Here is a 27,262-nt window from a genome sequence, read left to right on the forward strand (position 1 = left end):
CAGCAGCGTGCTCCAGATCCTCAGGCCCTCTGCTTGCACCTATCTCACAGTCACACAGTGGGAGGGGCTGGAAGGGACCTCCAGAGCTCATCCAGTCCAAGCCTCCTGCCAGAGCAGCATCCCCCAGGGCAGGGCACACAGCAACACATCCAGATGGGGCTTGAAAGTCTCCACAGAAGGAGACTCCACAGCCTCTCTGGGCAGCCTGCTCCAGGCCTCCAGCACCCTCACACCAAACAAGTTTCTCCTCATGTTGGAGAGGATACAGCTGGGTCCCAGTTTGTATCCACTGCTCCTTGTCCTACCCCAGGACAGCACTGCACAGAGCCTGGCCCCTGCTTCTTGCCCCCCAGCCCTCAGCTATTTGTAACCATTGCTCAGATCCCCTCTCAGCCTTCTCCTCTCCAGGCTACCCAGCCCCAGGGCTCTCAGCCCCTCCTCATCACACAGTCCCCCAGTTATCCTCATAGCCTCTTTTGGACTCTCTCCAGTAGTTCCCTGTCCCTCTAGAACTGGGGAGCCCAGAACTGGACACAGTACTCCAAATTTGGTCTCACTAGGGCAGAGCAGAGTGGGAAGAGAATCTCCCTTGACCTTCTGGCCACACTCTTTGTGATGCACTGCAGGGTGCCACTGGGCCTCTAGCCCACAAGGGCACACTGCTGTCCATGGATAACTTAACTGTCCACCAGGACTCCATGGAGCTGCTCTACAGCAAGACAAGCCCAGTCAGATCTCACCAGGAAAGTAGCTTTAGCTTAGCATCTCCACTCTGTATTGCACATGGCTGCACTGAGGCAGTTTTTAACAGCCAGGGGCTTGTACTTTTCCCTTCATTTTTAGCTACCTGCTTCAAAGTTTCCTGTTCTGGTTGCTGGTTTAGCAGTTTGTCCAGGCACAGAGCAGCTTCCTCCAATTGGATTTGTCACTCTGAATAATCCCCTTTGCTTTCCTGCCTGTGAGCTGCCCTAGAGTCATGCACCTCTCCCGTGAGGCTGGGTGCCAGGGTGCAATGCAGGGGCTTCAGCAGGGGCTGGCAGCTCTCCTCTTGCACTCCTGTCCCTCAAGCAGATGAATTCTGGCAGATGTGATTGTCAGACTGTATAGTGCCCTGGGAGCCTCAAGCCCTTGCCCTTTAGAGGTACTCCCTTTGTACTTGTTCTGTGACTACGAGTAGTAAAATAACGTTGACTTTGGGTCCTTGTGTTACTCTCCTCCCAGAGAAGCAAAGGAGGAGGAGCCCAGCCTGGAATGCAATGGGGAAGATGATGCCAAAGGCATTCGGAAAAGGAAAGCAAAGTTGCCTCTGAAGGAAGAGCCCAGGGAGAACGAGGAGAAGAAAGAGAGCCCCGATGAGACTGTTAGTATGATCACAGACCCCCTCCTCCAGGGGCTGCAGCGGCAGCTGTGCTCTGAGTGGCAGTGGCAGTAGCTTCATCTGTCTGCAGAGTGGTGGCAGCAGCAGCAGAGCCTCCAGAGCTGCTGGGTTCCCTTCCCAGTTCAGTTGTGCCTCATCAGGAGGCTGTAATTCTCACCACTAAGAGCTGTTTGGTAGCTGCTTTCCCTCCTGCTGCAAGAGCAGCAGAAGAATTTACAGCAAGATGATACTAACCTAGACTTCATATGGCATCAGGATAGGAGTAGCCACTGTGCCTTCAGGATAGGAATAGCCACTGTGCCTTCAGGATGGGAAAATTCCCAGTGCCTTCAGGCCAGCAATATCCACAGTGCCTTCAGGATAGGAAAATTGAGTGCCTTAAGGGTGGGAAAATCCACAGTGCCTTCAGGATAGGAAAATTGAGTGCCTTAAGGGTGGGAAAACCCACAGTGCCTTCAGGATAGGAAAATTCAGTGCCTTTAGGATGGGAAAATCCACAGTGCCTCAGGAAAGGTAATTCCTAGGGCCTTCAGGCTGGCAAAGCCACAGTGCCTTCCCATAATGTTGATTTCCTGTAGTGTAGCTGTGAGTGCTGGGAGGAGCACAGTTTGGAGAGGGAATGGGAGAGATCTGCAAGTGCCAGATTGTCAAAGAGCTGAAGAGCTGCCAGAAGGGAGTTTGTAGCTCACTCTTTAGCCAGAAGCCAGTGGACACTTCCTTTACCTCCACTGCCCTCCCCAGTGAGCTCCACCTCTGCTGAGGCACTCAGAAGTGTGAACACACCCAAAGGCAGTGCAGAAGGTCGGTGCCATTCTGTGGGTCGTGAAGCAGCTGTGCATGTGGGAACAAAGCAGACTCAAGCTGTGAGAGGTTCTCTTCACATCCCTCTGGAAGCATGCAGGTGCTGCTACTTAGCTTTGCTGCAGCCAGGCCTGCCGAGGCCTATGTGGTCTGGCTCAGCAGAGGCTGCCTGTCTGAGGGCTGGGTATTGAGAGCCTTTCTGTCTGTCAGCTCCACTGTTCTGGCTGTCATCTGTCACTCATGTCTGGTCTGGCTCTTGTTAGACCTCTGCAGGTTTGTTTGTTGTGAGGGAGAGCTGTGTCAGGGTCATTTAATATAGGCCACAGAGAAACTGTTGGAGTGTCTGGTTTTGACTGCTCTGGGCTCCTGCACTAATGATACACTCTTATTTACTGTCCTCTTCTCTTCATTTAGGAAGACAGACCTGAAGGAAGGATCTTGAGAGTCTCACAGAGAGCCAGAAGGAAAAGGAAAGGAGATATAACAGTTTTGAAACAAAGTAAGTTAGACTCAGAAACAAAAACCTCAACTCTCAGTGCACAGCATCATAGAATTCACAGATTGGTAGAATGGGCTGGGCTTGGGGTGGAGAGGCATTGATTGAACTCTCTTCTCCAGGCCATCAAAGCTGACACCTCTATCATGCCAGAGAATCATAGGATCACAGAATAGTTTGTCTTAGATGGGACCTGAAAGTCCTCTAGTTCCAACCTCCTGCCGTGGGCAGGGACCAGCCCAGGTTGCTCAAGGCCTCATCCAGCCTGGCCTTGAACACCTCCAGGGAGGTTGTGGAGAATGTGATCAAAGCCTCTGTGCTCCACAGCCTCCCAGGCAAACCTGTGCCAGTGTCTCACCACCATCACTGAAGAATTTCTTCCTCAACTCCACTCTCAGTCTCCCCTCTTCCAGCTCACAGCCACTGTCTCTCATCCTGGCACTCCAGCCCTTGCCAAAGGTCCTTTGTGCCTTTCTTGCAAGCCCCCTGGCAGGCTGCTCTGAGGTCTCCCTGCAGCCTTCTCCAGGCTGAACATTCCCAATGCCCACAGAACCACAGAAGTGTTTTCCTTGGAAAATCCCTTTAGTCATCGAGTGCAGCCCTTCACCCAGCACCACCATGGCCACTAAACCACAGCCCCAAGTCCAACCCTTCACCCAGCACCACCATGGCCACTAAACCACAGCCCCAAGTCCAACCCTTCACCCAGCACCACCATGGCCACTAAACCACAGCCCCAAGTCCAACCCTTCACCCAGCACCACCATGGCCACTAAACCACGGCCCCAAGTCCAACCCTTCACCCAGCACCACCATGGCCACTAAACCACAGCCCCAAGTCCAACCCTTCACCCAGCACCACCATGGCCACTAAACCATGGCCCCAAGTCCAGCCCTTCACCCAGCACCACCATGGCCACTAAACCATGGCCCCAAGTCCAGCCCTTCACCCAGCACCACCATGGCCACTAAACCATAGCCCCAAGTCCAGCCCTTCACCCAGCACCACCATGGCCACTAAACCACGGCCCCAAGTCCAACCCTTCACCCAGCACCACCATGGCCACTAAACCACGGCCCCAAGTCCAGCCCTTCACCCAGCACCACCATGGCCACTAAACCACGGCCCCAAGTCCAACCCTTCACCCAGCACCACCATGGCCACTAAACCACGGCCCCAAGTCCAACCCTTCACCCAGCACCACCATGGCCCCAAGTCCAACCCTTCACCCAGCACCACCATGGCCACTAAACCACGGCCACAGGTTTCTTCAACACCTCTAGGCATGGGCACTCCAGCACCTCCCTGGGCAGCCTGTGCCAATCCCTCACCACTCTTGCAGCAAAGACATTTTTCCTCATCTCCAACCTTCCTGCCACAATTTCAAGCCATTTCCTCTTGTTCTATCCCCTGATACCAGGGAGAAGTTCTTTAGGTGGTACCCATCTCTTGCTGTGTCCTACATTGAATTTGTGTTCCACACTGAATACATTTCTTAGTTCTATAACAGCAAAGTGCCAGGTAAGTTTTAGTGATTGAAGAACTGAGTGAGCCAAGAGAAGACTGAGAAAGTAACTCCACGACTGACCCCCCAAAACAAGCAGGACATGGAAGTGTTTGAGCCAGTGCAGAGGAGGCCACCAAGATGCTGAGAGGGCTGCAGCAGCTCTGCTCTGAGCACAGGCTGAGAGAGTTGGGGCTGTGCAGCCTGGAGAAGAGAAGGCTTGGAGGAGACCTTGGAGTGGCCTTCAGTGGTATCTGCAGGGGGCTGCAGGAGGGCTGGGGAGGGACTACAGACAAGGTCTGGGAGTGCCAGGAGGAGGAGGAATGGGTTTGAAGTGGCAGAGGGGAGATTGAAACTGGATGTGAGGCAGAAGTTGTCTGCAGTGAGAGTGGTGAGAGACTGTCACAGGTTGAGGGTGGTGAGACACTGGCACAGATTGCCCAGGGAGGTTGTGGAGCACAGAAGCACCCAATGTGATCTTTGATCACATTGGGTGCTTCTGTGCTCCACAACCTCCCTGGAAGTGTTGAGGATGAGGCTGGACGAGGCCTTGAGCAACCTGTTCTAGTGGGAGGTGTCCCTGCCTGTGGCAGAGGGGTTTGGAACTGGATGATCCTTGAGGTCCTCTCCAACTTAAACCATTCAATGATTCTATGACTTGAGAATTCCTTCTCTTGTAGCCAGAGCCATGTTATTTACCTCTGGCAGCCTGGAGGAGCATGCAGTGAGGATACCTTTAGTTGATGCACATTTTAGGGGCTTTCTTCCCAGCCCAGCATCAAAGGGAATCAGCCCCACTGAATTCCCAGCTGTGGCAAGATCTGTATGAAGCAGCAGTGGAAGTTTGCCTTTGTTTCCCTGGAGATCAATTTAGTGTCTACAGTATCTGCTGGAAATAGGCACATTTATGGGAGTGTTTAGGAGTAATTGCTGTAATCAGCCCAAAGGGACAGCCACTGCATCATGCAGCTTAACACAACATGTCTGAAATGAGTGAGCTTGCTCAGGCTGTCTGTCTGAAAGATACTTTCAGGAAGAAGCAGGGAATCAGCAGCTCTTAGACCTCAGTGGTACACCAAGCACAGACCCACAGCCTGCCCTCTGGAGTGTTGCTTCCAGTAGGCTGAGAGCCAGTGCCAGAAGTTGCCAGGCCACTAATGGGCACAGAGCTCCCAAGTAGCTCTGCTGCACATGGGCTGCTGGAACACTGAGTGAGGGTACAACAGAGAAATGTTAGGGAGGATCCTCCTCTCGAGGCAGAACTCCCCCTGGAATGCAGCCTAGCATTGCTGCAGCTGTTTGCAGAGCTGAGCTGATGAGGAGTGGGTGAGGCTGCTCCTTTCTTCCCAGCAAGAGTGGTCAGGCCCTGGAATGAGCTGCCCGGGGAGGGGGTGGAGGCACCAACCCTGGCTGTATTTAATGGGTTTTTAGGTGTGGTGCCTGGGGATATGGTTTAGGGCTGAACTTTGGGGAGTGAGGTTCTCGTTGGCCTTGATGGTTCCCAGGGTCTTTTCCAACCAGAATGTGTCTGGGATTGTGGCATACAAGGACCAAGCCAGTGCTCTGTGGAAACTCTGGAATGGCTTAGGTTGGAAGAGACCTCAGGGATTATCTACTTCATGCCCTCTGCCATGGGCAGAGACACTGCTGAAGCAGACTTGATTGCTCAAGGCCTCATCCAAGCTGGCTTTGAACACCTCCAGGCAGGAGGCAGCCACAGCCTCCCTGGGCAACCTGTGCCAGTGTCTCACCAGCCTCTTACTGAGCAACTTCTTCCTCAGCTACAGCCTAACCCTGCTCTGCCTCAGCTCCAAACCATTCCCCCTTGGCCTGGCTCTAGACACCCTCAGGAAATTTCTTCTGTACCTTTCCTGTAGGATTCCTTCAGATATTGGAAGGCAGCTACAGATCACTGCAGGCCACTGACAGAATCATCTGCACAGATTTCTTCTTCCTTCTTTTTTTTTCCTTGGGAAAATGTCAGTTCAGCACAAGAGATTTGAGATAAAAGACCAATTTCTATTCAGAGCCAAGCACATCACTGTGGATAATTGTGCTGAGCAGCACATCTCTTAAATGGGATAGCTGAGGGCAGGGTAAATCCCAACCAAAAGGAACCTGCTTTGATAGTGTGGAGTGATTGACTCCACAGAGTCAGCGTGCTGGGGGCTGGGGGACAGGGCAGTTAGTGCTGAGGAGGTTGCTGACCTTTAGCTGACAGGTGGTGATAGAGTCATAGAAGATTGGGGGTTGGAGAGCACCTCCACAGATCATCCAGTCCAACCCCTCTGTCACCCAGGGCAGGGAGGGAGACCCAGCAGGATCACCCAGGGCTCCAGGGAGACCTCAGAGCAGCCTTCCAGTGCCTGAAGGGGCTACAGGAGAGCTGGAGAAGGACTTTCAACAAGGGCTGGGAGTGACAGGACAAGGGACAATGGCTGTGAGCTGGGAGAGGGGAGAGTGAGAGTGGAGATGAGGAAGAAATTCTTTAGAGTGAGAGTGGTGAGGCACTGGCACAGGTTGCCCAGGGAGGTTGTGGATGCCCCTGCCTGGAAATGTTCAAGGCCAGGCTGGATGAGGCCTTGAGCAACCTGTTCTGGTTGGAGGTGTCCCTACCCATGGCATGGTGTTGGAGCAGGATGATCTTAAAGGTCCCTTCCACCCCAAACCATTCTGTGACTCCCTGAATCCATCTCCACAGATCAGAAGTGTTTCAGCTGCAGCAGAGAAGCTGCCAGGATTCCTGGTGCCAGTCCCTTCCACCCCAAACCATTCTGAGGCTCTCTGACTCCATGACCTGCCAGGGGCAGAGAGCAGTGGTGTCAGTTTGGATGGCCTGAAGGAAACTGAGATCACTGCAGCTCCTCCCCAGCCCAGCAAACTGCAGAGGGCTGAAGCAGCTTAGAAATATTCTGAGTCCTGGTAAAGAATAAAGCCTCCCAGAATGTCACAAGGGCTCTGTCCAGATGAAAATGCTTCCCAGGAAGGGAAATTCTCAGAAAGACAAATGCTAAGAGTGAGCTGCTTTAAGTCTTGAACTGGTCTTAGACCTTTGCAAACTCAATAGCTTAATGGTTTTTAAGAGCACTAGGGGAAAAGGAAGAGGGGACAAGAATGCCTAAGTTATTGTCACCTGAAAGAGCTTTTCCTTTTTAGCAAGGCAGATTTGAACTGCTGGAAACCTTCCTCTAGAAACCAGGAGCCTTCATGCCCTCGGTGCGGTTCAATGTAGAATCACAGAATGGTTTAGGTTGGAAGAGACCTCAAAGCTCAGCCAGTTCCAACCCCCTGCCATGGGCAGGGACACCTCCCACTAGAACAGGTTGCTCAAGGCCTCGTCCAGCCTGGTGCTGAACACCTCCAGGGAGGTGGTGGGGCACAGAAGCACCCAATGTGATCAAAGATCACATTGGGTGCTTCTGTGCCCCACCACCTCCCTGGGCAACCTGTGCCAGTGTCTCACCACCCTCACTGCAAACAACTTCCTCCTAACACCCAATTTCAGTCTCCCCTCTGCCACTTCAAACCCATTCCTCCTCCTCCTGGCACTCCCAGACCTTGTCAGTAGTCCCTCCCCAGCCCTCCTGGAGCCCCCTGCAGATCCTGCAAGGCCACTCCAAGGTCTCCTGGAAGCCTTCTCCTCTCCAGGCTTCACAGCCCCAACTCTCTCAGCCTGTGCTCACAGCAGAGCTGCTGCAGCCCTCTCAGCATCTTGGTGGCCTCCTCTGGGCTGGCTCCAAAAATTCCATGTGCTGCTTGTGTTGGGGGCTCCAGGGCTGCCCCCAGGACTGCAGGTGGGGTGTGAGGAGAGCAGAGCCAAGGGGCAGAATCCCCTCCCTTGCCCTGCTGCCCACACTGCTCTGGCTGCAGCCCAGCTCAGGGTTGTGTCTGGGCTGCACTTGCACCACAGGCTCCTATTGAGCTTTGCATCAATACTCAGAGCTTCCTTTCAGGTTTCCTGGAATAAGTCCTCAGAAGCACCACAAATGCAATCAGTGAGATGTAGATATGAGAAAGCTGTGTTAGGAACTTGAAAGTGTTGGTCTTTTTTTTTTCCCCCTTCTCTGCAGTTACAGAATTGTTTTGCTCTTGTGCACTTCTTTACAGCTGTACCCTCTAAAGGAAGGCAAGCTTGGTGCTGGGCATCCTACCTGGAGGAAGAAAAGGCCATTGCTGTACCCACTAAGCTTTTCAAAGAGGTATGATCTCTGAACTTTAAATCTGTCAATCACCCAGGATCGTGACATCTTTAGGAAATGGATTTGAGGTTAAAAAACCCAAATCCAACCCCAGAAAAACTCAAACATGTGAAGATTTTACACTTCCCTGGGAGGGAAATCCTAGTGAGTGAAATAATCCTCTTCATCAGCTCTCAGCATGGTGAATTATGTGCAGTGAGTGCTCTTCCTTGGCTTGCTCAGGGAGTTCACAGAATCACAGTGTCAGGGCTTGGAAGGGACCTCTGGAGATTGTCCAGTCCAACCTCTCTGCCAGAGCAGCATCTCCCAGGGCAGGGCACACAGGAACTCATCCAGATGGGCCTTGAAAGTCTCCAGAGAAAAAGACTCCACAGCCTCTCTGGGCAGCCTGCTCCAGGCCTCCAACACCCTCACACTGACAGAGTTTCTCCTCCTGTTCCCCTGACACCTCCTCTGCTCCAGGCAGAGCCTGACTGCATTCTCGTGACACTGCCCTGCACATCCTTAGCACAGCACTGAGGGCTCCTCTGCTGCCAGCTCCCAGCCCCAGCTCCCTCAGCCTGGCCTCACAGGGGAGCTTCCACTGCCTGTAGCAGCTTGGGGGCTCTGAGCTAGACACTTTCAAGCAGTTCCCCGAAGTCCTTCTTGACATGAGGGGCCCAGGACTGGACACAATATTCCAGCTGTGGCCTGACTAGGGCAAGGCACAGGGCGAAGAGAACCTCTCTTGACCTACTCACCATTCACCTTCTAATCCACCCCAGGATGTCCTTGGCCTCCTTGGCTACCAGGGCACACTGCTGCCTCATGGCCATCCTCTTGGCCACCAGCACTGCCAGGTCTCTTTCCTCACAGCTGCTCTCCACCAGCTCAGTCCCCAGCCTGTGCTGGTCCCTGGGGTTGTCCTCTCCCAGAGGCAGGACTCTGCCCTTGCCCTTGTTGGGCTTCCTTCCATTTCTCCCTGCCCAGCTCTCAGCCTGCCCAGGTGTCTCTGAACGGCAGCACAGCCTGAGGGCTGTCAGCCGCTGCTCCCGGTTTGGTGTCCCAGAAACCTGCTGGCAGTGTCCCTGTGCCCTCAGGCTGCTGATGAATAGACTCAGTAGTGCTGGCCCCAGCGCTGGCCCCGCAGGGGCTCCACTAGACACAGGCCTGCAGCTAGGCTGTGTCCCACTGACCACAGCTCTTTGACTGCTTTCCTTCAGCCAGCTCACACCCACCTCACTTCCCAGGCACCCAGAGCACACTGCCCCAGTTGAGCTGCAGGGATGCTGTGGCAGACTGTGCCAGGTGCTTTCCTGAGATCAGGATAAACCACAGCCACCATCCACCAACCACTGCACTGCCACCATCTGTCCACCTGCTTGCGTCCTCTTCCCCTTGACGTGACAGCCTCTGGGGTTATTTCCCAGATGCAAGCCTCTGCTTGGCCTTACAGGTGCAGCTGAGTGCTGCCAGCTGAGGCTGCAGAAAGCAGCTGCTTTTCCAAGCCTGCATCTTCTAGTCTTCCCTTCTGACCTCTGCAGCTGTGAAGCTGCTGCAAGGCCTCATTGTTTCATGCTGTACCATGCTCTGCAAACGTGTCCCCAAAGGTGCTGCAGAGCTCATCCATCCTCTGGCTTGCCTTGGTTCTGCTGCTTCTCTTTCTGCAGCTCCTGCTGACGTTACAGTTTCATCCTACGTCAAACCCCAGTTTGGCCTGTTCCCACCTTGCCTGGCATCTGCTTGGGTGTCACCTCAGCACCTCGTGCTTGGCCTTTGCCTGCTCTGCTAGGCTGTGCCATTTGTCATTCCAGTGCTGTCTGTCTGGCTTGGAGGAGAGCTCCAGATGCAAAGCCACAGAGCTTCCATGCTGCTTGTTCTCTCCTCTTGCAAAACCTGGCAGAATGTGCACACGTCTCAGCTGCTGTACTTCTGCTCTGAAGATCTGCTCTTGTTTGGTGATGATTCTCTCCTTGTACTTTGTTCTTTGCTTTCATTTTGTTCTGCTTGCTCCAACGACTCAATCCTTTGTGTAGGGATGAATAAGCAGGAAGGTTTCAGAGTGTTCCTGTGCAGGCTGAAGACCAAAGAGTTTATTGAAAATCTTTTATTGACAGTGAAAGGAGTTGAGGGCAAATCACAGAATGGTTTGAGTTGGAAGGGACCTCCGAAGCTCCTCCAGTCCAACCCCCTGCAGTCAGCAGAGACATCCTCAACTAGATCACGTTGCCCAGAGCCCTGTTCAGCCTCACCTTGAATATCTCCAGGGATGGGGCCACAACTGCCTGCCTGGGCAACCTGTTGCAGTGTTCAGCACCCTCCTGGTGCAGAACTTGTTCCTAACATTCAGTCTAAATCTGCTCTGCCCTAGTTGGAAGCCATTCTCCTCATCCTGCCACTGCAGGCCTTTGCAAACAGTGCCTCTGCAGCCTTCGAGTACTGGCAGGCTGCTATTAGGTCTCCCTGGAGCCTTCTCCAGGCTGAACACGCCCAGCTCCCTCAGGCTGTCCTCTGGCAGAGGTGCTCCAGCCCCCTGGGCATTCTCAGGTGATGTCACCTGCTTTCCCTTGATGAATTGTTTTGGTAATTGCTAGTAAAGTTCTGACCTTGACAGTCACTGAGAGAATCTGAGGGCAGATGCTGCTGCCTGCTTGCCCTTGATGACCTTGTCCATTAACTCCTCCAATTTTCCTTAAGCACTCTCAAGTGTTAAGAGATCCTGGTCTCAAGGTGGTTTGCCAACCAACCTTCAGTTCCTCTTTTTCACTGCTGTGTTTGTAAAGCTGCCAAACATTTTATCATCCTGTAGTAGTTTTTCCAGAAACATGAGCACGTGAACCTTGTTCTTGCCCTTCTCAAGTTGTTCTCTTTCTCTGGTGTGCTTTCAGAGGCACTGAAACTCTCCTTTCCATTGCAGTATCAGTCTTTCCCATACAACAAGAATGGATTCAAAGCAGGGATGAAGCTGGAGGGTGTGGATCCTGAGCACCAGTCCATGTACTGCGTGCTGACGGTGGCTGAGGTAAGCAGAGCAGAGGCTGAACCCAAACAGCAGCAGCTGGAAGGGCTCACTCCTGCCTAAAGAGGCAGACAGAAACTGAGTGTAGGAAGATGATTTTTGAATGACTGTCTCTGTATCCAGTTTACCTGTAAAGAGTATCTGCAGGTGCCATGCAGCAGTGCCTTATGCACATATTTAACTAGAGAAACAGCTACACCAGCTGGCTGAGCTCTGGGTGTGCTTTCTGTCATCCTGCAGTTGCAAGCTAGAGTTAGAAGGGAAAAGAACTAGAAAAAAGCAGGAGTATGGCAACTGATACCCAACACTGTCATAGAATTTAGCCTGTGCTGCTTGCCAGCTGCTCCACTCACTGATGCAAATGCCTGACACTTCTCTGCTGCAGATGGGTTACAGCTCTTTCAGGCACAGACACCTCCCACCAGCCCAGGCTGCTCAAGGCCTCATCCTTGAACACCTCCAGGCAGGGGCATCCACAACCTCCCTGGGCAACCTGTGCCAGTGTCTGACCACTCTCACGCTAAAGAATTTCTCCCTCATCTCCACTCTCAGTCTCCCCTCTCCCAGCTCAAAGCCATTGTCCCTTGTCCTGTCACTCCCAGCCCTTGTTGAAAGTCCCTCAGTGCTCCTGGAGCCACTCCAGGTACTGGAAGGCTGCTCAGAGGTCTCCCTGGAGCCTCCTCTTCTCCAGGCTGAACAGCCCCAACTCTCAGCCTGTCCCCATAGAGAAGGTACTCCAGCATCATAGGATATTTTGGGTTGGAAAGGACTTTAAGGATCATCTAGTTCCATCTTGCTGCCAGTGGCTGCTGACTTTCCCTGACCAAACCTGCAGCCTCCCAGCCTGACACGTTCTGGTCGATGGGAAGTGCTGAGACCTGCTGATGTACCATGAGGCAGAAGGACAAAAGCTGGGGTACAGTGGAAACTCAGCTTGGCTTTTTGCTGCAGCTTTATTTTGTATTCATTATTATTTCTGCAGCTTGCTGCTGAGAGACTTCTTTGCTTCTCATGGTATAGCTGAGAAGCTTTGTTTAGAGTTTCAAACACACCTTGCATTGATTTTGCTGTAGTTTCACCCAGAGTCCTTTTGTAGTTTTGTTTTAGCAGTGAAAATAGGGCAGGAGGAATTAGCAGGCCCTCTGCTCTCTAGCACTGCTATTCCAGCAGCTGTAACTTTGCAGTTCATATTTTAACAGCCTAAGCTTTTGTATTCCTATTTCTGGATCTCTTGGTGGCCCCCAGCCAGATCCCACTTCTGTGGGTACCTCTCCCATTTTCTTGTGGCTGATTATTTCCTGTCTGCCTTGTGCTCAGCCCTAACTGGGGGTTGTGTTGGCCTGCAGCATTACCTGAGTTCCACAGAGCTCTGACAGGTCTGTCAGAGTATAAACTAATTAGAAAGAAGGACGACTTTGATGTGATTTTGATGTCAAGAGATTTTCAGTGGTGTCTGCAGGCAAGTTATGGCAGGTGGCACTCGGGAAGATGTAGTCAACTTCAGCAGAGAGAAGGATTGTGTCCCATCTTTCTCTTCCCCTCAGTGGTTAACCTGGGACTTCAAGGAATCATCAGACTGTAGAGGATAGCTCTACTGGCTTTTCATCTTCACTGCCAGTTCTCATTATCTCTCTGTTGAACTCACTTATGGTCAAGTGCTCTCCTTTCTCTATAGGCAAAACAAACATGGATTTCAAAATGCCCCTGGAGCTGTGCTTTGAGATGCAGCTGCAGAAATCCTCATGCCTGAGTGCTTTCTAAACTGGTACAAATAATTTCCTGGTAGACAATGACTCCCTTTGTACAAGGAGTGCCATGGGAAAGGCAAGGGGCACAAGTTACTGCTGGGGAGATTCCTATTGGACTCCGGAAGAAAATGTCCCTAAACACAGTCAGACACTGGAATCATCTCCCAAGGGAAGCAGTGGAGTGCCCTGCACTGGGCACTTTGAGGGCTCAGCTTGGCAGGGTGCTGGGCCAGCTCCTTTCAGCTCTGGTATCACCTAGAAAGGTTGGAGCAGATGATCCTTGAGATCCCTTCCACCCTGGCATGCTGTGAGTCTGTAATTGGGACAGCTTCACTGCAGCACTGCCTGCACTTTGGCCATGGCTGTGTCAGATGTGTTCATGCTCTTCTCTAGGCTCTCTGTCCTAGCCTGATGCTGAGCAGAAGAGGCTTGCAGCACTGATGGCAATATCCATCCTCTGGTGAATGCCTTCCACCAGAAGAGGAGGCACTCAGGCTGAGAATGGCTGTGCTTGGCTACTCTTTGCTTTGCAGCAAATGAATCGTGCAGCCAGCGCTGCCTTGAGCAGAAGTGAAAGGCTGACTTAAAACAGTCATTAGACATGGAGCTGAACAGAAGCTGTTAGCTGGAGGGAATACATCTTAAAAGCTTGTGAAGGACCCAGGAGTCCTGCTGGACAAGTTCTGCATGGACAGCAATGTGTCCTTGTGGCCAAGAAGGCCAGTGGGGCCCTGGAGCGCGTTCGGAAGAGTGTGGCCAACAGGTCCAGGGAGGTTCTCCTTCCCCTCTGCTCTGCCCTAGTGAGGCCCCACCTGGAATACTGCATCCAGTTCTGTGCTCCCCTGTTCAAGAGGGACAGGGATCTACTGGAGAGAGTCCAGAGCAGAGCTACTGCTGAAGGGACTGCAGCACTGCCTGCTGAGGAGAGGCTGAGAGCCCTGGGGCTGCTTAGTCTGCAGGGGAGAAGGCTGAGAGGGGATCTGAGCAATGTCTGTCACTAGCTGAGGGCTGGGGGTCAGGGAGGAAGGGACAGGGACAGCCTCTGCTCACCTGTGCCTTGGGATAGGACAAGAGGCAATGGATGGAAACTGCAGCACAGGAGGTTCCACCTCAACATGAGGAAAAACCTCTTGACTGTGAGGGTCCAGAGCCCTGGCACAGGCTGCCCAGAGAGGTTGTGGAGTCTCCTTCTCTGGAGCCTTTCCAGCCCTGCCTGGATGTGTTCCTGTGTGACCTGAGATAGATCCTCTGCTCCTGCTCTGGCAGGGGATTGGACCTGGAGATCTCCAGAGGTCCCTTCCAACCTCTAACATCCTGTGGTCCTGTGTTGGATGTTGTCCATTCTTGCTCTTAGGTTTGTGGCTACAGAATACGGCTGCACTTTGATGGGTACCCAGACTGCTACGATTTCTGGGTGAACGCTGATTCCTCAGACATTCATCCTGTGGGCTGGTGTGAGAGGACAGGTCACAAGCTTCGTCCACCTAAAGGTATTGTTGAGTGTGCACTGCTTGTGTTTGCCATAGCTCTGAGATCTCTTTCTTCCTGGAATGACTTAATCTTTTTAACAGAAACCTTTTTATTCGTTTAGAGTATTTGAATGCAGCAAGTTCAGCTCCACTTGATGTCTCCTTAGAGTCTTGAAGCTGTTATTCAGTGGAAATTCAAAGAAAGCAGAACAAAATGAGGCAGAAGTGATTCATAAGGTATTAGGATGGGAACTTAAGCAACAAAGCTAGGTCCCAAATGAATGCTTACTGCAAACGAAGTGGCAGCCTGCTGGTGACATGTGTGCTTCAACTGAGGTCTTGCAGGCAGCTGAGACTCCTTCAGTGGAAGCTCTTGGGATATTTTCAGTGCTAGATGGTGCTCAGCATCATTATAGATGTGTTGGCACAGAGTAACCAGGGTTGTGCTCTTGTTTCAAAGAGTGAGGTTGAAATGTAAAAGGGAAAGAGGAAGTTTAGTTTCCAGGCTCCCTCTCGATGTTCTGCGTCCTGGGGACCTTCCGTTCCCCTGACAGCCAGGACAGGGAGGTTGGAGCTCAGGGACAGGGCAGTGATCTTGTGAGAAATATTCCCCAGCTTGTTTTGAAGGTGGAGTTGAAGCTGAGCTGGAATCTCCTGAGATCTTACCCAGTGCTTTGTTTATGTGGCTGTTCTGCCCGGGTGAAGATGAGGAGCAGTTCAAATGTCAGTCGTAGGCAGCCACAGGAAGCTAATAATGTGCAGCTTAGGAAAGCAGAGAGTTTGCCTTGCTTAGTGGAAAGACAGCTTGACATTTAGCTAGGGGGGCTCAGCCCAGCCTAAAGAAAGAACATGTGTAACAAAGCCTGGACAGGCCTCATTAGCTTCCTTTTGGACTCTCTAAGCTGCTCTAAAGAGTGTCCTGCTGATGTCTGATAATGCAAACCAGGGCTCCCCGGGAGGCTCCCTGAGCTCCCAGCAGGGCACACTCCCTAACTACTTTACAGGTCCATTTTGCCAGTGTAGTTGATTTAAAATTAGAGTCAGTAGCTAATAGTACAGAACCTCTGCAGCTTTGAAGCTGGAAAAAGGAGTCCAAAACTGGGAGTGAAAAACGATTTCATCAGTTACAGTCAAGTGACTGCATGCAGCTTGTGTCTTCTGCCTGTCATTCCTTGCCCTCCTCTTCTGACCCTCCTTTAGGATATAAAGAAGAACAGTTCAGCTGGCCCTCCTACCTGAAGGCATGCAAGGCTCAGGCTGCTCCTAAGTCACTGTTTGAAAACCAGAATGCAGTGAGTACTCACTTGTTACTGAGGGGACCTTGCTGCTGTGCTCTGTGTGTGTGATGGAGACTCACAGCACACTTCATGGAATGCTTTAGATTGGAAGGGGACCTCAAAGCTCAGCCACTTCCAACCCCCTGCCATAGGCAGGGACAGCTCCCACTAGAACAGGTTGCTCAAGGCCTCGTTCAGCCTGGTCCTAAACACTTCCAGAGAGGTTGTGGAGCACAGAAGCACCCAATGTGATCTTTGATCACATTGGGTGCTTCTGTGCTCCACAACCTCCCTGGGCAACCTGTGCCAGTGTCTCACCAGCCCTCCACCTGTGCCAGTCTCTCACCACTCTCAGCCTGTGCCAGTGTCTCACCACTCTCACTGCAAACAACAACTTCTTAACATCCACTTTCAATCTCCCCTCTGCCACTCCAAACCCATTCCTCCTCATCCTGGCATTCCCAGACCTTGTCAGTAGTCCCTCCCCAGCCCTTCTGGAGCCCCCTGCAGACCCTGCAAGACCACTCCAAGGTCTCCTCCAAGCCTTCTCCTCTCCAGGCTGCAGAGCCCCAACTCTCTCAGCCTGTGCTCAGAGCAGAGCTGCTGCAGCCCTCTGAGCATCTTGGTGGCCTCCTCTGGGCTGGCTCCAACGCTTCCATGTCCTGCTTGTGCTGGGGCACACAGTGCTCCATGGATGTTTTGGCTGTGGGCTCTGGGGACATTCCTGGGTTTACAGCATTTGTCTTCTGTTCCCTGCCTTCATGCAGACAGTGATCCCATCGGGATTCCGCGTGGGGATGAAGCTGGAGGCTGTGGACAAGAAGAACCCAGCTTTCATCTGCGTGGCCACGGTGGCAGACATGGTGGACAATCGTCTCCTGGTGCACTTCGACAACTGGGATGAGAGCTACGACTACTGGTATGGTGCTGTGGGGTTGTGTCCTGCTGGGACATGGAGCTGATGGAGGGGGTCCAGAGGAGGGGGCTGGAGGACAGGCCTGGAGAAGAGAAGGCCCTGGGGAGACCTTAGAGCAGCCTGCCAGGACCTGAAGGGGCTGCAAGCAGGCTGCAGGGGGACTGTTTGCAAAGGCCTGCAGGGACAGGGCGAGGGCAATGGTTTGAGGTTTAGACTGGAGGAGATCAGAGGAGCAAGTTCTGCACCATGAGGGTGATGGAATACTGGAACAGGTTGCCCAGACAGGTAATTGAGGCCCCATCCCTGAAGGTATTCAAAGATGAGGCTCAACAGGGCTCTGGGCAACCTGATCTAGTTGAGGATGTCCCTGCTGACTTCCGAGGGGTTGGACTGGATGAGCTTTGGAGGTCCATTCCAGCCCAGCCCATTCTTGGATCTGGTGCTTAGGGCTGAGTCTTGTAGAGTAGGGTTCTAGGTTGGACTTGGTGCTCCTGAGGGGCTTTGCCAGCCTGCATGTGCTGTGAGTCTGTGACTCTCTGACTATGACTCTATGAAATCTGTTAGCTTGCAGTGCTGGTCTCTGCCCTGCTCCCCAGGCTCTCCTTGCAGCCATAGCAGCTTCTGCTGCGTTGTCAGCATGGCCACCAAAGTGTGGCTGAGGAGCAGACTGGAGGGAGCAGATTTCCCACGTCAGGTTGCACAGAAAGAATCCAGGATTGTGCTAAGTGAATGTTGAGCTCTGCTGCTGCACCTGAGGGGTTGGACTCAGCAGTCTTGCTGAGGTTGATGCCAGTGAAGAATGTGCACCATGGTGTGACTGTGGCACTGGGAATGTGGTTCATGTTGAGTTCTAAACTGAGGGGAGGGCTGCATTTGGGCTGCTGTGTCCAGCTCTGTGGCCTCCAGCACAGCAAGAGCGGGTCCAGTGGAGGGCCACAAAGGTGATCAGAGGAATGGAGCATCTCTCCCACAGGGACAGGCTAGGAGAGTAGGAGCTGTTCAGCCTGCAGAAGAGGAGGCTCCAGGGAGACCTTAGAGCTGCCTCCCAGTACATGAAGGGGCTCCAGGAGAGCTGGGGAGGGAGTTTGGACAGGGGCTGTGTGTGCCAGGATGAGGGCACTTGACAGGTTTCACTGCACTTCACACAACAGAGATCTGTTACCATCATCTAAGCTGTTCTAAGCTTGAGGCTTTCAGCCTGCAGATGCTTTTGTGCCTGATTCCTGAGCATTAGGTAATACATTAATGGTTAGGAAGGAAGGCCATGGCTGGGGCTGACCAAGCCCTAGCAGGTGTGTCCTGCAGCTCTAGGCAGGCTCTCCTCCCCATCTACTCTGCCCTGGTGAGACCACACCTGGAGCACTATGTCTAGTCCAGCCTTCAACCTAAGACCACCATGGCCCTTAAACTGTGTCCCAAAGTGCCACACCAGCCTGGCCAGGTCACATGGATGGCAGCACAGCCTGAGGGCTGTCAGCCTCTGCTCTCATAGAACTGTGGGATTGTTTTAGCTGGAAAAGATCTTCAAGATGACCAAGTTCAACCCCACCATGGCCACTAAACCATGTCACACAGTGCCATGGCCACAGGCTTCCTGAGCACCTCCAGGCATGGGGACTCCACCACCTCCCTGGGCAGCCTCTGCCAGCAAAGACATTTTTCCCCATCTCCAGCCTAAGCCTCCCCTGGCACAGTTTGAGGCCATTTCCTCCTATCACCTAATACCAGGGAATAGAGCCCAACCCCCACCTCACTCTGAGTGACCTATAGAGGGCAGTGAGCTCTGCCCTCAGCCTCCTCTTCTCCAGACTGCACACCCCCAGCTCCCTCAGCTGCTCCTCAGAAGCCTTCTGACACTAGACCCCTACAGTTCCACACTGCTGCCTCACAGGCTTTGACTAGAATGTATGGCAGTGTGGCTTGCTGTATGCATCAAGAAACATCCCATAACCTCCTGGGTAACATTTTGGGAAGTTCTGACCTCATATATCCCAGCAGTACACTTGTCAGTGATGAAGTATTCTCACTCCTGCACTAGGTGGGGCTGCAGGATGGGTGCTGTGTTCTTCTCCTCCTTTTAAGCACTGTTAGGTGAGGCTCTGTGAGTAGCACCCTTGAGGAGCTGCCGTCAGTCACAGCTGGGGCACGTCTGTGTGGGAGCTTCAGCATCCCTCTAGCCTCCACTGGACTCTCTGCAGTGTATCCCTGGTCCCTCTTGAACTGGAGAGCCCAGAACTGGACACAGTCTTCCAGATACAGTCTCACCAGGACAGTGTAGAGGGTCCCCAGGAGGCCATTTGCCATCTTGGCCACAAGGGCACATTGCTGCTCCACGGGGAACATTTTGTCCACCAGGACTCGCAGGTCCTTCTCCATGGAGCTGCTGTCCCACAGGTTATTGTACCCTGCAGTGTTTATGACAGTCAGTGAGCTGTGTGTGGGAATCATGGGGTGGTGGGAATGGGAGAGGAGAGCTCAGAGTGTCCCATGGGAAGGGGCTGAGTCTCTCCTGGGACATGCTCTTGCCACGAGTTAAGGCTTGCTGATGTGTTCTTGCATGCGGAGCGGTGCCCACAGCAGGGCCTCACATTCCCACCTGCCCTTGGCTCTCCTCAGTGCACGGTTTCTGCTGTCTAGCACTGCCCCTGCTGCCTGAAGACCTGCGTTTCAGTGCCTTGTTTTCTCCCCCTCTGCAGGTGTGAGGCAGCCAGCCCACACATCCATCCTGTCGGCTGGTGTAAAGAGCACAAAAGGACTCTCATTCCCCCACCAGGTTTGTATCTGCGAGCTCCAGGGAGGTTATTGCCAGCATTAGCACTTACAGTGAGCTTACTGCCACCTCTCCTGACACTTTCTTTCTGTAATTAAGAAGTTCTAGGGGAGTTCTGAGTTTTATTGCAGGACATAATACACTGGAATGAGAAGCCCAATGGGCAATAGGTGCTCAGGTGCTGCAGTGAGGAGACACCCATCTGTGAAAGGCATCTCTTGGAATCTGAACGACTTTGTGCTGCTGGCTGAATGGATTCAGTTGTCTGAACACTCACGTGGTGACTGTGCTGGCAAGCCACATGCCAGGGGTGTGGAATTGTTGTTTGAGGACTGAATATGGAAGGTGATGGGTTGGCTTTCCATGGTCACGGAATCAAGCATGTAAGGGCTCACTGGAAGGGAGAGAGCACAGCGAGAGGCAGTAGAGAAGACTGGAAGTGCAGCCAGCAGTAGGCAATAGAAGACCTCGTTTTCAGGAGCATTGTGGCCAGCTGGATGCTCTGAGTGTCCAGTTGTAGACACCACCACCTGTGGTCTGAGAATATGGAAGACTGCAGTGGGACCAACCCAAGCTGCTCAGAAGTGCTGGTAGCCAGCAGCATGGAACAGCCATGAGCAGTGTATGCCTGGAGGTGCAAGGGACCAAAACTCCTTTAAAACCAAACCAGAACTGGTTTATCTCTGGCCTAGATAATGAGGCTTTGAGTTAAACTTCCAGTGCAGATGGAAGGCAGAAGCCAGGTGCCTGTTCTTCAGGAGCAAAGCTGCCTGTCTGTCTCTTGCACCACACTTCCTCAGAAGGGCAACAGCTCCTGGGGATTATTCTTAAGTGGCCAGGCTGCTTTGGTTTGGAAGTGCAGCTCAGCCAGGCTCACTGAAGGAACAGGCAGTGCCCAGCTGTGCTGCAAAGCTCCCACTGGTGAGTTTGGGCTGTAAATTATCAAAGGCAGGATTAGCTTTGTCTTACTTCCATGCATTGCTCCAGTCAAGTGGACAGATTTTTCCAGGCCTATTTTCTTCCTATTCTTACACCCAAAGCAGTTGTGACTTTTTTTTCCTTCTAGCTACTCAGCAGTGTGTATGAGAAGATTGTGGAGTTTTGTAACCTACATGTGGGGAAGTGGCAGAGCCAGTTTGGAGTAATGCTCTCAGAAAGCTGAGGCATGAATCAGGGCACTGCTGTACGCGTGTTAGGACCCTGTAAATCACTGTGCACTGCAGTGTCTCATTTTGCTCCTGTCTTCTCTGCCAGATTATCCTCATGCTAAGCATTTTTCTTGGGAGAAGTATTTGGAAGAGACCAGTTCCTTACCTGCACCTGCAAGGGCTTTTAAAGTGGTGAGAAAATGCTTCTGAGTGCATGGAACTCTGTCCTCGGGTTTGCTTAATCAGTTGCATGATAATTGGTTCATTTCTGTCCAGGCTTGCTCTTAGAAATCAGATCATGGTTGCTATCAGTCACTGCTGCTTTATTAATTGTTAGCAACGGGGTTAAATGCTGCACAAGATTGCTAATGGATGTAATTTGCTGTGGGAAGTGGCTGGGCTGCTGAGTTATCAGAACTGATGAGTGAGCTACTGAGGCAGCAGAACGCCCTTCGAATGTAGGCATTTCCATCAGCACCCTTCAGGTGGGGCAGGAAGCACAGGGAGAGTGTACCACAGGAGGTTGCCCATCTAGTCCCTTGCCATTCAGACAGACCTGGGAAGGCTGGAAAGCTGGGCAAAAATCAGCCTTCAAAGGAGAAGTGTAGAGTCCTGCAGCTGGGAACAAACAACCCCATGGGCCAGTAGAGATGGGAGGCAGAGCTGCTGGAAGGCAGCTCCACAGAGAAGGATCTTGCAGTCCTGGTAGGTAAAAAGTTCTCCTTGGAGCAGCAATGTGCATTTGTGGCTATGAAAGCCAAAGGTGTGGCCAGCAGGGCAAGGGAGGTTCTCCACCCCCTCTACTCTGCCCTGGTGAGACCACATCTGGAAGAATGTGTCCAGTTCTGGGCTGTCTAGTTCAAGAGGGACCAGGGATACACTGGAAAGAGTCCCAGGGAGGCTATGAGGATGCTGAAGGGCCTGGCACATCTGTGTGAGGAGGAGAGGCTGAGAGCCCTGGGGCTGGGTAGCCTGAAGAGGAGAAGGCTGAGAGGGGACCTGAGCAATGGTTACAAATAGCTGAGGGCTGGGGGGCAAGAAGCAGAGGCCAGGCTCTGTGCAGTGCTGTCCTGGGGTAGGACAAGGAGCAGAGGCTATAAACTCAGTCACAGGAAATTCCATCTCAACATGAGGAAAAAGAACAAATAATGTGAGGGTGCTGGAGGCCTGGAGCAGGCTGCCCAGAGAGGCTGTGGAGTCTCCTTCTCTGGAGGCTTTCAAGCCCCATCTGGATGTGTTCCTGTGTGCCCTTGCTTTGGCAGGGGGTTGGAGTCAATGACCTCTGCAGGTCCCTTCCAATCCCTCACATTCTGTGTGTGATTCTGTGACTGCCCCTGGCAGTAGCCAGCCCCTGAGGAGACTTTTTCTCCTGTGAGTTTGTGAGTAGGGCACCTGAGCAGCACCCAGGGGCAGCTCCCCAGCTTCTTTGTGGTGTTGATGGGCAGCATCTTTTTCTTTCAGCCCTCTGCTTGCTGGTTCCCTGCAGTGCCCCTCAGGTTTCTTGAGCAACTAGAATTTGAGAGGGGAAGGTGGCTGCTCAGACATGCTCCCAGTGCACTGAAGCTAGGGTGGCCTCTCTTGTCAGCTTAGGGCCACTCTTTCTGAGTAACACTTTGCTAAGGGCTGGATTAAGCAAAGCAGAAATGTGGTGCCTACAGCAGTTGCTGGGGTCAGTAGATCATCAAGAGTTTCCACCCCAAAACGTGTCTCAATCTGCTGCTCCCAACAAGAAGACTCAGGGTTTAGGAAGGTCTTGAGTAGTAGCTGAGAGGTACAGACCTTGGCAAAACGTGGAGCTCTTTGACTACATCAGGCTATAAGCAAACTTCCTTTCACTCTCAGAGCATCCATGATTGAATTTCTCCCCCTTGGATGCAGGGCTTGGCCAAGGGAATGCCCCACCAGTGGCCCACTGGTCTGCACTGGGAAGCTGAAAAGAGCATGCCACAGGCATGCAGCACTGACAGCAGTGGCCTGGGAAAACACTGCCTGGCAGGGCTCAGCAGGGCACCACTGCAGCAGAGCAGCTGGGGATGATGCAGGGCAGGAAGAGTGGCAGACAGAGCTGCCTGGCTGTGAGGATGGAGAGGAGGGGGTCAGCTGTGCTCTGCAAGAGGCATTCCCCTCCCTGCTTTCTGTGCTAACTGTGGGAGCCATCTCAGTGCTAACTGTGGGGAGCAGTAAGGAAGCAACTGAATGGAGACAAAATGCTGATTGACTTGGGGTGTGGTGGGGAAGTTGGGGCTGTGCAGCCTGGACAAGGGGTGGCTCCAGGGAGACCTCAGAGCAGCCTTCCAGTACCTGAAAGGGCTCCAGGACAGCTGGGGAAGGACTTTTGAAAAGGCCTGGGAATGCCAGGATGAGGGACAGTGGCTTTGAGCTGGGAGAGGGGAGAGTGAGATGGTTGAGGAGGAAGAAATTGTTGAGAGTGAGGGTGGTGAGACACTGGCACAGGTTGCCCAGGGAGGCTGTGGATGCCCCTGCTTGGAGGTGTTCAGGGCCAGGCTGTATGAGGCCTTGGGCAGCCTGTGCTGGTGGGAGGTGTCCCTGCCCATCGCTGAGAGCTGGAACTCAATGATCTTGGAGGTCCTTTCCAGCCCAAACCATTCTCAGATTCTAGGAATCTCTGAATTCTTCCTGAGATGGTCACAGAGTTTTATTTTGTGTGATGGGAGAAGAGAGAGTTCTGAAGCTGAGGAAAAGGCTCTGATGTTCTGGAAAGGCTTAGAGAGACAGGCAGGTTATTTTCCTAGAAATCTGAACTAAAGCCCATAGCAGGCCCTGTGAACGTGTTCCTTTGAGATGGAAATAGCTTTTGTAGATGGCAAAGACAAACTCAGACACTCCTCACAAAGTCCCTTTTTCTTTCTGCCAAAACAGTGCTGCACAGCAGCTCTCTGGGGCTGTCTGCTCTGGGTAGTCACTGTCAGACCATGCACTGGTTGTGTTTGCAGTCCGAGGCTGAGAGTGATGGAGCCACCAAATCACAGCCTGAGATACCCAAATATGCTTCCTGCAGAGTTTCACAGGCCTGAAATGCTGCTGGTGTGCAGGGTTTTGGTCCCCTCTGCACCAGAGCTGCTGGCCAGAGTCACACAGGAACACCTCCAGGTGAGGCTTAAAAGGCTCCAGAGAAGGAGACTCCACAGGCTCTCTGGGCAGCCTGCTCCAGGCCTCCAGCACCCTCACACCAAACAAGTGTCTCCTCATCTTGAGGTGGAACCTCCTGGGTTCCAGCTTGTACCTGTTGCTTCTTGTACTACCACAGGGCCCCACTGCAGAGCCTGGCACCTTCATCTTGGTCCTGATCACCCCTCAGGTACTTACAGACATTGCTCAGATCCCCTCTCAGCCTTCTCCAGGCTACCCAGCCCCAGGGCTCAGCCTTTCCTCATAGCAGAGATGTTCAAGTCCTGCAGTCATCCTCACAGCCTCCCTTGGACCCTCTGCAGTAGTTCCCTGCCTCTTTTGAACTGGGGAGCCCAGAACTGGACACAGTCCTCCGGATCTGGCCTCACCGGGGCAAAGTAGGTGGGGAGGAGAACCTCCCTTGCCCTGCTGGCCACACTCTGCTTGATGCACCCCAGGAGCCCTTTGGCCTTCTTGGCCCCAAGGGCACATCGCTGGGAAGTGTCTGGGAAAGCCTTTGTGTAGAATGTAGGGAGGAGGCCCAATGAATTCCCTTCCTCCTGTGCTTGGGAGGCTGACTGCAGCAGCTGAAATCCCACACTAGGTCATCTCTCTGCTTTAGTTACACTGCTCTGAGGCATCCGTTGGAGTGGGAGGGCAGAAGGTGGCTGAGGATCTGCTGTGCTCTGCAGCTGTGAGTTGCTGGAGGTTTCCTTCTGTTTCACAGCATTTTTTCTCTTTCTTCTTTTCTAGAAACCCTCTCATGGCTTTCAGAAAAACATGAAGCTGGAAGTGGTTGACAAGAGGAATCCTGTGTTTATCAGAGTAGCAACTATTGTAGATACTGATGACTATAGAATAAAAGTAAGGCTCTCTGTCTTCCTGCACCTTCCTGCTGGAGTGGCTGAGGAGTTCTTGGTGTGAAATCAAGCCCAGGAAGGAATGAGCCAGGTTACTGCGTGCTGCTGGGGAGTGTGCCTGGTTCCTCTGGAAGGAGCAGTTCTGCTGCCCTCCTGGCGGTGCTTGTTGATGGAGGTAGAGAGAGATCAGAGCTGTGTCAGGATTGCTTTGGGGGTGGCTGCTGCAGAGCAGGTGTCTGAGCCAGCAGCAGCTGTGAGGACTGTGGGAATGAGCCACATGAAGCAGTGCCCAGGGTGGGTTGAGGCTCTCTAGAGGCTTCCAGGGAGAGGAGAGAGCTAGAAGGGAGACAGTGAAAAAACCCAAAGCACTCTGATCTCTGCCTTGCAGTGGCTCCTGGAGCTTGTACTGAGGATGGGATTCAGATGGGATTGATCAGTGATGGGATTGGGATTGGATTGATCAGTGATGGGATTTGAATTGGATTGATCCTTGATGGGATTTGGATTGGACTGATCAGTGATGTCATTTAGATTGGATTGATCAGTGATGGGATTTGGATTGGACTGATCAGTGATGGCATTTAGATTGGATTGATCAGTAACAGGATTTGGATTGGATTGATCAGTGATGGGATTCAGATGGGATTGATCATTGATGGGATTCAGATGGGATTGATCAGTGATGGGATTTGAATTGGATTGATCAGTGGTAGGATTTGGATTGGACTGATCAGTGATGGCATTTAGATTGGACTGATCAGTAACAGGATTCAGATGGAATTGATCAATGATGGGATTCAGATGGGATTGATCAGTGATGGGATTCACATGGGATTGATCAGTGATGGGATTTGGATTGGATTGATCAGTGATGGCATTTAGATTGGACTGATCAGTAACAGGATTTAGATTGGATTGATCAGTGATGGGAGTTAGATTGGATTGATCAGTGATGGGATTTAGATATTGTTAATCAATGGTGGAATTCAGATTGGATTGATCAGTGATGTGGTTTAGATGGGATTGCTTAGTGATGGGATTTAGATGGGATGCTCAGTGGTGGGGTTCAGATGGGTGTGCTCAGTGGTGGGATTCAGATGGGGATGCTCATTGATGATGGGATTTAGATGGGATGCTCAGTGGCGGGATTCAGATGGGGGTGCTCAGTGGTGGGATTCAGATGGGGATGCTCAGTGGTGGGGATCAGATGGGGTTGCTCAGTGCTGGGGTTCAGCTGGGGTTGACCTCAGGTAGTGCATCTGTAAGAAATGCCAGTTTGCAGAAGCTGTGTGCTGGAGTTGTTGTTAGTTTAGTGATCTGCTCCCCAAAGCAAACCAATTTAGTCTGGGAGGCCCTTGCCCATCACCTGCAGCACCCAGCTGGCTGCAGAGGAAGCTCTTTCTGCTTGAACTTGGTTCACTTTAATTAAGCTTTGGCATTTCAAGCAGGAGTGCAGCTGACATTCCCTTCTGAACCTGAAGTAAGGTGTTACAGGGACTCATCACAACTAAGAGCTTCACACCTACACAGTTTGTACCTAAAGCTGAAGTTGAGCATGCACAACCCAAACCAATCAAGCAACCAAAGCCCTCTGCAGTCTGGATTATTCAGAGAAGAGGCTGTGTAGTCTGCAGGGTGGTGCCTGCACTGTGTAGCATGTGCTGGAAGAGCCCTCCTGTGTCTGTGTGTGCATCCACATGGGAGAGCTCTCTCCTTACAGCTACAGAGGTCAGGCACAGTTGGAAGATGTTTGCCTTTCACCATAAAGAACTGCCCATGTGGTGATTTCTGGCAGTGACACCATCTGCTCGTTGTGTTCAGGTCCTTTCCTGTCTAGTCTGATCCGAGTAGGATTGTCACTTGGATTTGGGGACAGGCTGAGAGAGTTGGGGGTGTTCAGTCTGCAGAGGAGAAGGCTCCAAGGAGACCTTATTGCGGTCTTCCTGTATCTGGAGGGGGCTACAGGAGGGCTGGGGAGGGACCTTTTAGGCTGTCAGGTAGACAGGACTGAGGAGAATGGAGCAAAACTAGAAGTGAGGAGATTCAGATTGGATGTTAGGAGGAAGCTTTTGACCATGAGGGTGGTGAGAGGCTGGCACAGGCTGCCCAGGGAGGTGGTGGAAAGCCTCATCCCTGAAGTTTCTAAGGCCAGGCTGATGTGGCTCTGAGCAACCTGATTAGTGTGAGGTGTCCCTGCCCATGGCAGGGGGCTGGAGCTGGGTGATCCTTGAGCCCTTCCAGCCCTGGCAGTTCTGTGACTCTATGATTTACCTGCATAGATCACACAACTCTTCCTGACCTTGGCTGGGAGAAGAGCACTTCAGGGAGGACTCCACCAGGGCAATGCAAACTGCAGAGGCAAACCACCTGCACTGCTCTGTCCAGCTGTGGGAGCCCCAAAATAGGGAGGACATGGGACTGTTTTCAGAGGATCCAGAGGAAGACACAAAGATGCTCAGAGGGCTGAAGAACCTCTCCTAGGAGGGACAGGCTGAGAGAGTTGGGGCTGTTCAGCCTGGGGAAGAGAAGGCTCCAGGGAGAACTTGGAGCAGCCTTACAGTACCTTAA

At 52.5% G+C, this 27,262-nt stretch overlaps 1 protein-coding gene across 13 annotated transcripts in view; it reads left to right on the top strand.

The window, feature by feature from the left end:
• L3MBTL3 (L3MBTL histone methyl-lysine binding protein 3) overlaps positions 1 to 27,262 on the top strand; it is a 98,470-nt gene that overhangs the window by 41,730 nt on the left and 29,478 nt on the right. For 12 of the 13 annotated variants that reach the window (XM_064170136.1, XM_064170137.1, XM_064170134.1 and 9 more), the window contains 10 exons: positions 1,222 to 1,360; positions 2,594 to 2,678; positions 8,288 to 8,379; positions 11,276 to 11,380; positions 14,480 to 14,615; positions 15,795 to 15,886; positions 16,639 to 16,790; positions 19,484 to 19,560; positions 20,812 to 20,897; positions 24,588 to 24,698. In XM_064170136.1, the coding sequence (XP_064026206.1) occupies positions 1,222 to 1,360; positions 2,594 to 2,678; positions 8,288 to 8,379; positions 11,276 to 11,380; positions 14,480 to 14,615; positions 15,795 to 15,886; positions 16,639 to 16,790; positions 19,484 to 19,560; positions 20,812 to 20,897; positions 24,588 to 24,698 (1,075 nt within the window). The remainder of the gene's footprint in view (positions 1 to 1,221; positions 1,361 to 2,593; positions 2,679 to 8,287; positions 8,380 to 11,275; positions 11,381 to 14,479; positions 14,616 to 15,794; positions 15,887 to 16,638; positions 16,791 to 19,483; positions 19,561 to 20,811; positions 20,898 to 24,587; positions 24,699 to 27,262) is intronic. The other variant, XM_064170139.1, reaches the window with a different exon arrangement.

The sequence above is a fragment of the Pogoniulus pusillus genome, chromosome 33, assembly GCF_015220805.1.
Source record: "Pogoniulus pusillus isolate bPogPus1 chromosome 33, bPogPus1.pri, whole genome shotgun sequence".
NCBI classification, from domain to species: Eukaryota; Metazoa; Chordata; class Aves; order Piciformes; family Lybiidae; genus Pogoniulus; species Pogoniulus pusillus.